This window comes from Bison bison, unplaced genomic scaffold (assembly GCF_000754665.1).
Source record: "Bison bison bison isolate TAMUID 2011002044 unplaced genomic scaffold, Bison_UMD1.0 scf7180017864164, whole genome shotgun sequence".
NCBI classification, from domain to species: Eukaryota; Metazoa; Chordata; class Mammalia; order Artiodactyla; family Bovidae; genus Bison; species Bison bison.
The window spans coordinates 9,668-22,313 of record NW_011494736.1 but is presented as its reverse complement, the minus strand read 5'-3'; the positions used below and the strand labels follow the sequence as shown (position 1 = coordinate 22,313).

Sequence of the window (12,646 nt, the reverse complement as noted above, 5' to 3'; positions counted from 1 at the left end):
ACACAGTAAGTTTTAAAACCATGATTCCCAGTCATGTAGGTCATCTCCCATCTGGTCCAAGATAGTGTATTTATAACTAGTCCCTAGGAAATGGACTATTTAAAATTTTCTAAGCCTAACCATTCAGGTATGACCTAAATCAAATACCTTATGATTATACAGTGTACTGACAAATAGATTCAAGGGATTAGATCTGATACAGAGTTCCTGTAGAACTATGGACGGAGATTCATGACATTGTACAGGAGGCAGTGATCAAGATCGTCCCCTTCCCCAAAAAAAGAAATGCAAAAAGGCAAAATGGTTGTCTGAGGAGGGCTTACAAATAGCTGTGAAAAGAAGAGAAGCAAAACACAAAGGAGAAAAGGAAAAATATACCCATTTAAATGCAGAGTTCCAAAGAATAGCAAGGAGAGATAAGAAAGCCTTCCTCAGAGATCAATGCAAAGAAATAGAGGAAGACAATAGAATGGGAAATACTAGAGATCTCCTCAAGAAAATTAGAGATACCAAGGGAACATTTCATACAAAGATGGGCACAATAAAGGACAGAAATGATTATGGACCTAACAGAAGCAGAAGATATTAAGAAGTGTCAAGAATACACAGAAGAACTGTACAAAAGAGATCATCTGAGCCAGATAATCACAATGGTGTAATCACTCACCTAGAACCAGAAATCCTGGGATGCAAAGTCAAGTGGGCTTTAGGAAGCATCACTATGAACAAAACTAGTACAGGTGATGGAATTCGAGTTGAGCTATCGCAAATCCTAAAAGATGATGCTGTGAAAGTGCTTCACTCAATATGCCAGCAAATTTGGAAAACTCAGCAGTGGCCACAGGACTGGAAAAGGTCAATTTTCATTCCAATCCCAAAGAAACGCAATCCCAAAGAATGTTCAAACTACCATACAATTGCACTCATCTCACATGCTAGCAAAGTAATGCACAAATTCCTCCAAGCCAGGCTTCAACAATACATGAACTGTGAATTTCCAGATGTTCAAGCTGGTTTTAGAAAAGGCAGAGGAACCATAGATCAAATTGCCAACATCTGCTAGATTATAGAAAAAGTGAGAGAGTTCCAGAAATACATCTATTTTTGCTGTATTGAATATGCCAAAGCTTTTGACTATGTGGGTCACAACAAACTGTAGAAAATTCTGAAAGAGATGGGAATACCAGACCACCTGACCTGCCTCTTGAGAAACCTGTATGCAGGTCAGGAAGCAACAGTTAGAACTGGACACGGAAGAACAGACTGGTTCCAGATCAGGAAAGGAGTATGTCAAGGCTGTATATTGTAACCCTGCTTATTTAATTTATATGCAGAGTACATCATGAGAAATGCTGGACTGGAGGAAGCACAAGCTGGAATCAAAATTGCCAGGAGAATTATCAATAACCTCAGATATGTAGATGATACCACCCTTATGGCAGAAAGTGAAGAACTAAAGAGTCTCTTGATGAAAATGAAAGAAGAGAGTGAAAAAGTTAACTTAAAGCTCAACATTCAGAAAACTAAGATCACAGAATCTGGTCCCATCACTTCATGGCAAATAGATGAGGAAACAATGGAAACAGTGACAGACTTTATTTTGGGGGCTCCAAAATCACTGCAGATGGTGATTGCAGTCATGAAATTAAAAGATGCTTGCTCCTTGGAAGAAAAGCTATGACCAACCTAGACAGCATATTAAAAAGCCGAGACATTACTTTGCTAATAAAGGTCTGTCTAGTCAAAGCTATCGTTTCTCCAGCAGTCATGTATGGATGTGACAGTTGGACTGCAAAGAAAGCTGAGTGCTGAAGAATTGATGCTTTTGAACTGTGGTGTTGGAGAAGACTCTTGGGAGTCCCTTAGACAGCAAGCAGATCCAACCAGTCCATCCTAAAGGAAATCAGTCCTGAATATTCATTGGAAGGACTGATGCTGAAGCTGAAACTCCAATACTTGGCCACCTGATGCAAAAAACTGACTCATTGGAAAAGACGTGATGCTGGGAATGATTGAAGGAGGGAGGAGAAATGGACGACAGGGGTTGGTTGGATGGCATCACCGACTCAATGGACATGAGTTTGAGTAAGCTCCGGGAGTTGGTGATGGACAGGGAAGCCTAGCGTAGTGCAGTCCACGGGGTCGAAAAGAGTTGGTTACTACTGAGTGACTGAACTGAACTGAACTAAGCTAAAGCCTAACCAGATCTATTCAGGAAGGAATTCCTAATGAATAGACCAAAAAAGACATCTAAGACAGTTTCACAAAATCTCAGATTCTCTATCAGAGAACCTAGAGGAAATGTAACTGAATAGAGGTTATCAGTCAGGTTTATGACAATAGGAAGGCCCTTTTATTTTATTGGTCAATATCTTTTCAGAAACATCCTACCAGAAGAAAGAGCTAGCATATATAAATGGTAGAAAGCAGAATAAAAATAAGGATGTTTATTTTTGATTTAGGTTCTACAGGAATGCTAGTCACCCTCAAAAAATACCTTGTTGTTGTTTTTCAGTTGCTCAGTTGTTCTGACTCTTTGGGACCCTTTTGGACTGCAAGACTCCAGGCTTCCCTGTCCTTCACTAACTCCCAGATTTAGATCAGACTCATGTCCATTGAGTTGATGATGCCATCCAACCATCTCATCCTCTGCTGCCCTCTTCTCCTCCTGCTCTCAATCTTTCCCAGCATCAGGATCTTTTCCAATGAATTGGCTCTTTGCATCAGGTGGCCAAAGACACCTGACACCAGTTAAATTGATGAAATCACATTTTTATACCATAAATCTAAATTGAGATTACTGTAATTACCCAAGAAACAGTAAATCTGTGAGGCCTACTTGAAATAGTCAACAGCCTAGCCCTTTAACATTTCTGTTTCTATCTCTATAAGTGTGTTGAAGCAGAATGTCCTTGCTGAAATCTGTCCCTCCTCCAACACACACACAATTTGACTTACCTTCATAAGAAAGATAAGACAAGAAACTATATATACAGATGTAAAAAAGCAAACCAAAGTCAAGACTAATGACTTTTGATAATATTAGTACATCTCTATATATTCATCAACTAGCATAGCACTTGGCACAAACCAAATTTGCGGTTTACAAATTAGCTAGTTTTTGAGTTTGTGGTTAATAACCACTTAGCTTCATCAGTAAGGCAATATTACATGAAATGGTTGGTACAATCCTGGTTGAAAAAGAGATACAAGAGTGTGTACTTAATGGTAAAGTCATATGATATAATCATGCCTCCTATAATGAAGATTCATGGGGCAAAAAATAGATGATATTGCACAGAATGTTGAAGACCATGTTGTGTAAGGGGTAGCAAACAGAAGATAACAGTAAGGGAGAGAAACACAACAAAGCCTCTTTATCCATCACTAAGGAAGAATTAGCTGTGTGTTTCCTCATACATGCAGAGAAGGCAATGGCACCCCACTCCAGTACTCTTGCCTGGAAAATCCCATGGACAGAGGAGCCTGAAAGGCTGCAGTCCATGGGATCGCTGAAGGTTGGACACGACTGAGCAAATTCACTTTCACTTTTCACTTTCATGCATTGGAGAAGGAAATGGCAACCGACTCCAGTGTTCTTGCCTGGAGAATCTCAGGAACAGGGGAGCCTGGTGGGCCGCCGTCTATGGGGTCGCACAGAGTCGGACATGACTGAAGTGACTTAGCAGTAGCAGCAGCAGTTGCTCATGAATTAGATCATGGGAGACTAGAGCAGGAATAATACATTCAAATGCTTACAAAGCCCATGCAGATGATGTGTGAAGGGGACCAATTATAAGATAAAAGGATGTTATATAAAATACAGAACACTGGAGCTCACTAACTAGAGTCACCATACAATTCATCTTTCAGACTGAACATTGTGATAGTGAAAGTGGGCACTTTTAAGAATTATAACAGGGAAACAGGCATAAATCAGGACTGTCAAGAGCACACTGGCCACACAGTATGAAAGGAGTAACCTTATTCAGGTCCAGTTAATGTTGCTATATAGAAATACAGGATATAACAATCAAATGTTGTAGATTTTTGAGTCTCCAAGAAATAGTATAATATTTCAGAGCTTTCCAAGAAATTTCTTGACTTTTGAATGTTGGCAGTTATTACTAGTTTTTCAAACACAGTGTCATCTTAAGGAAGTTTAAGTTATCCCGTTCATGAAAATGCAATTCACTGAAGAATCAACTGGTCAAGTGACCAATTTGCAGAATTCACCAAATTTAAAGTTTACTAAAACCTTACTCTAAGAAATAATCGTATTGACTAATTAATATTAATATGAATACATTTATATGTATATATTCCTCATGAATACATTTAGCAAACCTTTTTAATTTTTGAAAATTTTCAGTCCTTCAAAAGCTAAGGTTATAGAATGATTGATTCTTAAAAATATACTCTTGTGTGTATGATTATTACTCTACTATTCTTGAATACTCTATGACTGTTTAGTCTAAGTAACATAACCAAAATTTTAATTTGGAAGTTTAACAATTTAAACTAATTTCTTTCTACTTTGAAAGTCATTTTTTAAAACACTTTATCATTTTTAGGATTCATTCCCCAGTTTCTGAAGGGTGACCAAATTTGCCTGTGTGATAAAATGTAGTTTTAAGTATTTATAGCATTTACAACAACTTGCATTTAATGAGGTGATCTTAACAGCTTTTTACTTTACCTCCTGACGCTAGAAAAAGCCAAAATAGGGGAAATGGACAATGGGCAACACGGCACAATCTGGGCTGTGTATTTCACAGAGGGGAGACTGAAGAACAGAGAGAAATCATAGGCCCCAGAATTCTGGAGACCTGGATCCTATAGGATTATTATAAATTTTCTAAGAAGTTAAACTGTCTTAGGATATCAAATGATATCATTTATACACGGAATCTTTAAAAAAAAAAGTCTATAAATGAACTTATCTACCAAAACGAAACAGAATTAAAGATGTAGAAAATAAATTTATGATTACTACAGGGTAAGAGGGTGGGGAATAAACTGGAAGCTAGGGATTGACATATACACACTACTATATATAAAATAGTTACCTAATACGGACCTACTGTATAGCACAGAGAACTCTACTCAATACCCTGTAATTGCCTATAGGAAAAGAATCTAAAAATGTGTGGGTATCTGTATAACAGATTGACTTCGCTGTATACCTGAAACTAACACAACATCATAAATCAATTATACCCAATAACATTTTTTTAAAAACATGAACCAGGATACAGAGCTTAAAAAAAGATTTGTTTTCAAAAAATAAAATAAATAAGCCATCTTAATAAGTAAGCATATTTATAAATTTAACAGATTAGTCATTTGACAACCTCATCATCTGATGAATTGATCAGGAGCCCAGAGAAGTCTGTGGGCCATACCATCAGATTTAAAGCCCAGATCGAGTCCTCTCTCCAGCTCTAAATGGATACTAGAGTTTAATTTCTCAGCAATAAAGGCTGAGCTTCCTTCTACCAGCATAAGGACTCTGTCCCATATCAAATTTTGTGCAAGGCCAGTTGGGGTAAGATTTTAGTCCATTGTTGCCGCTGCTGCTGCTAAGTCACTTCAGTCGTGTCCAACTCTGTGTGACCCCATAGTCAGGAGCCCACAAGGCTCCCCCGTCCCTGGGATTCTCCAGGCAAGAACACTGGAGTGGGTTGCCATTTCCTTCTCCAATGCATGAAAGTGAAAAGTGAGAGTGAAATCCATTGTTAGACTATGTTAAACAGCAGACCACTGTTAGAAAAAGGTGTTATCTTAGAGAGTTCATTAGCTTTAGTTTACTTATCATCTACAACAAGTCTGGTCTGCTCTATATTTTGAAATGTTATTTAGTGTCATGTTACTTTCTTAGGTCCCAAAATTAGTGCAGATGGTGACTGCCACCATAAAATTAAAACACGCTTTCTCCTAGGAAGAAAAACTACGACAAACCTAGACAGCGTATTAAAAAGCAGAGACATTACTTTGCCAACAAAGGTCCATACAGTCAAAGTTATGGTTTTTCCAGGAGTCATATACAGATGTGAGAAATCATAAAGAAGGCTGAGCATTGAAGAACTGATGCTTTTGAACTGTGGTGCTGAAGAAGACTCTTGATAGTACCCTGGAATGCAAGGAGATCAAATCAGTTAATCCTGGAGGAAATCAGCGTTGGATATTCATTGGAAAGGCTGATGCAAAAGCTGAAACTCCAATACTTTGGCCACTTGATGGGAAGAGCCAACTCATTGGAAAAGACCCCAGTGCTGGGAAAGACGGAAAAGCTAAAGGGGAAGATGGTGATAGAGGATGAGATGGTTAGATAGCATCACTGACTCAATGCACATGAAGTTGAGCAAACTCCAGGAGATAGTGAAGGACAGAGGAGCCTGGCATGCTTCAGTCCATGGGGTCACAAAGAGTTGGACATGACTTAGCAACTTAACAACACATGTAATATTGTGAGAAACAGATTAAATAACATAATATGTGCTCTAAATGTTTTCATCTTTGCTCTTAAAACACTGCACTAAATGACACATTAGATTGCAGAGCTGTTGTATATTACATATGCCTTTCAGGACTAAATAAAACAATTGGTTGTATCAGTCTGTTTATTGATACACTATGAATTTTCTCCCTCACAGCTAATTCTCAGCTTTGCCTCTCTCTTGCTTAACCTCTGATAGTGTCTTTCAGTTCACTCCTATTTAACCATTTTGGCCATTCTTATCCTCCTACTCTCCATTCACCTTTTTTCTTGCTTTATTCCACTTATCTTTTTCTGGACACAATTTAGCAACTAAAACAACAATATTTTTTCTGGGAAAAAAGTCCCTTCCTTCTGTGCATCCCCTTGTTTCAATAAGCCATTCTCAAAGCATCTCATTTGTTCTGTAAGACTTTGACTCTCCTTGATAACTGTCATTGATTTAACCGATCAATGATTACATCTGCTTTTGTTTTATTTTTGAAACTCTGAGACAAATTTGAATATTTGAATTTTCAGGAAATCTGCTCTATGGGTGAATATAAATGAAAATCTCAAACACTAAATTCCTTAAAACACAGAATCTTTTAGAACTGAATCGTCAGCTATGCCTAAGGTATAACACATTAGAGTACCAATGTTTGAATTAGTATAAACACTTAAGGTCTGGGCTTTGTATGAATATCAGCATGTTCCAAGGTCATTCCTTTGCCAAGCAGTATGCTACTGTTAAGCCAAATCAAGACATAAAATTTTAAGATGCGTTAATTCATAGCTACTCTCACTGACAATTCAAATAGTGGTTGGGAGAGGTGGCAGTAGGTAAGTTTCTTGAGACTCAGCAGAGGATTTGAGATTTTGATTCTATGGTGGTTGTTTTCTTATGAAGTTGATCATACTGGAAATTGGAAATAATGCATATGCTAATATAAATTACAATCTGTCAAAAGAAAAGAGTGATCTAAAAATAAACTGAAGTGTTTGTTTAGAAATCTGGTGACATAAAACAGTGGTGTTGCTGTAGATAATCACTTAGGTATAGTAGTACAATAGCAAGCAGGAAGAAACTGTGTCAGCTTTTTTGGTGTCATGGGACTCTATGATTTTAAATGAGATTATTATGTATCTTGCAAAGGAGGAGAATATACTGACAGGTAGACTCAAGCAATTCTGAAGAGACGATAGCAGTGCTGGGAGCTCATTTTAACAGTTCTGATTCAGTTGGAAGTGTAAAATCCATTCATTCACCAGGCAAGATGCTAAAAATACATCACAGGATTTTTTGGTTACAGTAAGTTCTCATTTATGCCCACAAATAGATTAAATGAAGACTACAGGCTGATTTTTATTCTTAAATTGGCTGTCTGCCTGAAGGGCTTTCTTTCTCTTTACAGGAGGCGGTTCACCACCGTGAGAACAGCTTGAGTGTGGTCTGGCATTAGTCAGTCACATGTAACATACAGTTAGGCATGATCATTCCACCACTAAATTGACTTTCCTCTTCCCTACATATGACAAATCTGCATGAACCCTAAATATCGTAAAAGTGTTCCTTAGGTGTGATTTCTAAAACTGAGATTATTAAAGAGATATTTAGTCATTTCACATGACTTAGGCTAAATATCTAACTATAAGACAACAGCCCACCCAATTTTTATGTATGTAAGGTGTTGTATTTGTTATTTCAAGGAAAAAGTAAGCTTGAAACATACTACAGCTTCAAGTTCTAGCCATTTATTATGTCTTAAGGATTTAAAATTGCAGATTTATAAATGTCTAATTTTATAATAAAAACACTAAATATAAGGCTGTAATGACATCAGGTGGCTTAAAAAGCAATTCTGCTGCCTTAAGAAAAGTTTTGGACATGATCCAAATTATAAGTAAATTATTGCAAGGATACATAATCTTACATCAATATAGAAAAAAAAATTGACTCAGGCTGTTAAAAACATCTGAAAATCCATTAGGGAAAAACAAACATTGATTGACTTCGTGAATTCTCCATCTTGCTTACATTTATAATGATAATTATTTCTGTCCCTTTTCTCTTTTGAATGATAGGCTACACATTTGCATTACCTTTAAACATTTCTAAACTAATTTTAAAATGCACAGTTCATGGACTGTGTGCACTTTCTGCAAATATTGGTCTAGAAAGCATATAGTACAGAGTACAGAGAAAGATTTTCTTTGCTATAGATCCAACCCTGCATCTTTAAAAAAAAAAAAAAAAGTGAGTGGAGCAGTGACGAGAACATAAGAGAAAATGCAGAAAGGCCCTAGAATAGTCATGCTTAAAATGTGAAGAAATAAAAATCTCTTCCCTCGCCTCTTCCCTTCAATCAGAAATCCACCCGATTCCCTATTTTCTACAACAGGATTAAAAATTTGTAAGTTTAATCCTAAGGAGCTGCAGTTGAACTCAGAGTTCTGTGCTGTTTTCTAATATCTAAGTGTTGTCAAGTAAACTAGAGTTTAAAGTCTGTAAATGTTACAATTATGATATATGGATCAAAACCCCTATGTTTTCAATCTGTAAATTGGAGATAATAGTAGTATCTGTGTCACAGAGGTTATTATGAGGATAAATGAGACAATTTTATTGTGCACTTAGCACAGTGCTTGGCATATCATAAACTCTCAATAAAAAATGAGTATCATCATCATTTCTGTTGTTATTAACAATTATAGCTCTTAGAAGATAGATGAAGCTCCCTCCAAGAGAGTGAGTTTCTCAACATTGAAACCAGAATTTGTTGAGCAATCCTTTAGCTGAAATACTGCACTACAAGAGACAAATTGGCACCCCAAGACCCTATCTCACTCTGAGAGTCAGCACATCTGTGTTTTTGAAAACCACTGTTAACATACAGGTTGAAGGACAAGATTATGGCTGCTTTAAGGAGTTAAAAGGGGCAAGACTCTAACTTTTTAAAAAATTGTGTATGTGTATGAATATACTGTGAATTCAAGCTTCCTGTTTCCACCTGAGTAATATTTCAATTATTCCCAAAGCAAATTACAATGTGGAGGTCTCCAAGGTTGTCAGGTATAATTTCAAATTACACAGAGAAAGAAAAGTGTTCAGGTCACCTGGTTTTTACTCCCATTCTTCCTTTTTTTTCCTTTCCACAATTCTCTCAAAAATAGCAATCACTTGACAAAAGATTTAAGCTAGGAATCCTAACATTGCCAGAAACTCCAACCAAAACTCTTCACTTTTTTTTTTTTTTTTTGGTAAATACTGGCATGGTTCATCATATTATTTTGCACATAATTTAAGTTTGATGCCACTAATTGTGAAAATTGCTTATAAGTCAAAAGTTCTGATTTTGTTTCTGCCTGCTAAAGAGAAATTATATACACTAGAAAATATAGTCAAGCCAGGAAAATTCTGTTCCACTCCCTGGGCTATATGTGACCCTGGGTAAGTAAATTAAGTAAGCTCTCTGAGTTTCAATTTCCTCAACCATAAAATGAAGATAATAATACTACCTTACAAAGTAAGCATAAGGAGTAAATAAAATAATGAATATAAGCATTAAACCCAGTGCCTGGCACATAGTAAGTCCTCAATGAATTATTGCTGCTGCTGCTACTGTTGTTACAAGCTTTGAAGATAAGGTTTAAAATTCTAATACCTTTACTCTGAATTAATTCTGTTGGGTGAAACTTTAGTATAAACATTCGACTACTCTCCTATTACCCCAATTTATCTCAGTTTTAGCAACCATCATCTATGAACCCCTGTTCTTTGTCAGAATTGTCAACGTCTGACAAGCCAGATGCTTGTCTTGCATCATCTTTGTTTCTTTCAGCTCTGAAAGAAATTATATTCTGCATTTTGTAGGTGAAGAAATGTAAGTTAGAGCTTGAATGACTTGTCAAAAATCATACCATTGATAAGTAGCAAATATGAAATTCGAGTTTAATCTTATCATCAAATGCCTATTCCTGCACACACAAAAAAACTCACTTTGTATTGCCAGATTTTTTAATATTTGGACAAGTTTGAAATGGCATTGCATTGTGATTTACATTTTCTTCCTTTATTGTTATTACTAATGAGCCTGTGTATTTTTAATATTTATTGGTCAATCATGTTTCTTCATCAGTGATATGTGCTTTTATCTTTTGCTCATTTCTTATTGAATTGTCTTTTTACCATTAAATTTATGGCCTTTTTATATACTCTAGGTACTAATCACTTTTGTTGCAAGTATTTCTTCCAACTTATGGCCTATATAATCATTCTCTTCATGGTATTTTTTAATTAAAAAAATAAGCCTAAGGACTTAATTAGTTTTAGTGTAATCAAATGTGTACAATTTCTTTATGATTTGCCCTATAAGAAATTTTCTTCTATTCTAAATTCTTGAGATAGCCTCCTATATTGTCTTCAAAAATTTTTTAAATGTTCTCTTTGCCTTTAAAGTTTTCACTCAAGAACAATCAATTTTTATGTATGGTGTGAGGTAGGAATCTATTATCATATTTTTCCCTCAATGGATAGTAAATTATCTTAACATTATCCTACTAAATCCTTTTTCTATTGATCTTCAGTGTTGGTTCTGTCTAGATCAGTACACATATGAATATGTTGATTTCTGGTCTGATTTCTATTCATTCATCTATTTGTCTGTTACATTGCTAAAACCACACTATCCTACATAGGATGGATTTATAATATATCTTGATATATAGCAAAGAAAAGTTCCCCCACTGACTCTTTTTCAAGAATGTTTTATCTCTTGTTGACATTTTACTCTTCCACAAAAATTTTACAAAGGGTGAATTTGAATTCCAAACCAGAATAGTGTTAAGTTCTGGTTAGGAATTTCCAAAGAAGACTTGTAAATTCTTCCTGTGCTCCACCAGGATTCAATGTCAAGACTGGCATGAAGTTTCACTATTTTTCTCTGTAAGAGTTTCTTCTTTCATTGAACACATTATTTCATTAAAAAACCATTATGCAGGTGGTCTTCTATTCGGTCTTCACTATTCTTAGACCTCAAACTATGTCTCCTACCCACCATGCACATGTCTTGTTAAAATACAGTTACTAAACCAGTAAATATTAACCACAAACCAAACCTACTGTCCCAAAATAGGAGAGATAGACAAAGAGAATCACAAGCTACTGGAGGTTAAATCTCTGAGCAGAATCCTCCATAAAAATCAATGCTGGGATAGGAAAATCTGAACTGTAACTGACAAATTTCTGGAGGCTCATTGTTGAAAACCCTCAGTTCAGTTAAGTCGCTCAGTCATGTGCGACTCTTTGCAACCCCATGGACTGCAGCATGCCAGGCTGCCCTGTCCATCACCAACTCCCAGAGTCCACCCAAACCCATGTCCATTGAGTTGGTGATGCCATACAACCATCTCATCTTCTGTCATCCCCTTCTCCTCCTGCCTTCAATCTTTCCCAGCATCAGAATCTTTTCAAATGAGTCAATTCTTCCCATCAGGTGGACAAAGTATTGGAGTTTCAGCTTCAACATCAATCTTACAAATGAACACCCAGGACTGATCTCCTTTAGGATGGACTGGTTAGATCCCCTTGCAGTCCAAGGGACTCTGAAGACTCTTCTCCAACACCACAGTTCAAAAGCATCAATTCTTCGGCATTCAGCTTTCTTTATAATCCAACTCTCACATCCATACATGACTACTGGAAAACCATAGCCTTGACTAGATGGACCTTTGTTGGCAAAGTAATGTCTCTGCTTTTTAATATGCTGTCTAGGTTGGTCATAACTTTTCTTCCAAGGAATAAGTGTCTTTTTTTTTTATGGCTGCAATCACCATCTGCAGTGATTTTGGAGTACAAAAAAAACTAAATCTGCCACTGTTTCCGCTGTTTCCCCATCCATTTGCCATGAAGTGATGGGACCCGATGCCATGATCTTAGTTTTCTGAATGTTGAGCTTTAAGCCAACTTTTTCACTCTCCTCTTTCACTTTCATCAAGATGCTCTTTAGTTCTTCTTTGCTTTCAGCCATAAGTGTGGTGTAATCTGCATATCTGAGGTTTTTGGTATTTCTCCTGACAATCTTGATTCCAGCTTGTGCTTCATCCAGTCCAGCATTTCTCATGATGTACTCTGCATCTGTTGTTCCATGTCCAGTTCTAACTGTTGCT

At 36.5% G+C, this 12,646-nt stretch overlaps 1 protein-coding gene across 1 annotated transcript in view; it reads left to right on the top strand.

Moving 5' to 3' along the window:
• The window catches only part of LOC104989844 (spermatogenesis-associated protein 16-like), a 135,252-nt gene extending 125,290 nt beyond the window's left edge, over positions 1–9,962 (top strand). The window contains exon 5 of the mRNA XM_010841635.1: positions 7,894–9,962. Within this exon, the coding sequence (XP_010839937.1) occupies positions 7,894–7,924 (31 nt within the window). The 3' untranslated portion in view covers positions 7,925–9,962. The remainder of the gene's footprint in view (positions 1–7,893) is intronic.
• The last annotated feature ends 2,684 nt before the right edge of the window (positions 9,963–12,646 follow it).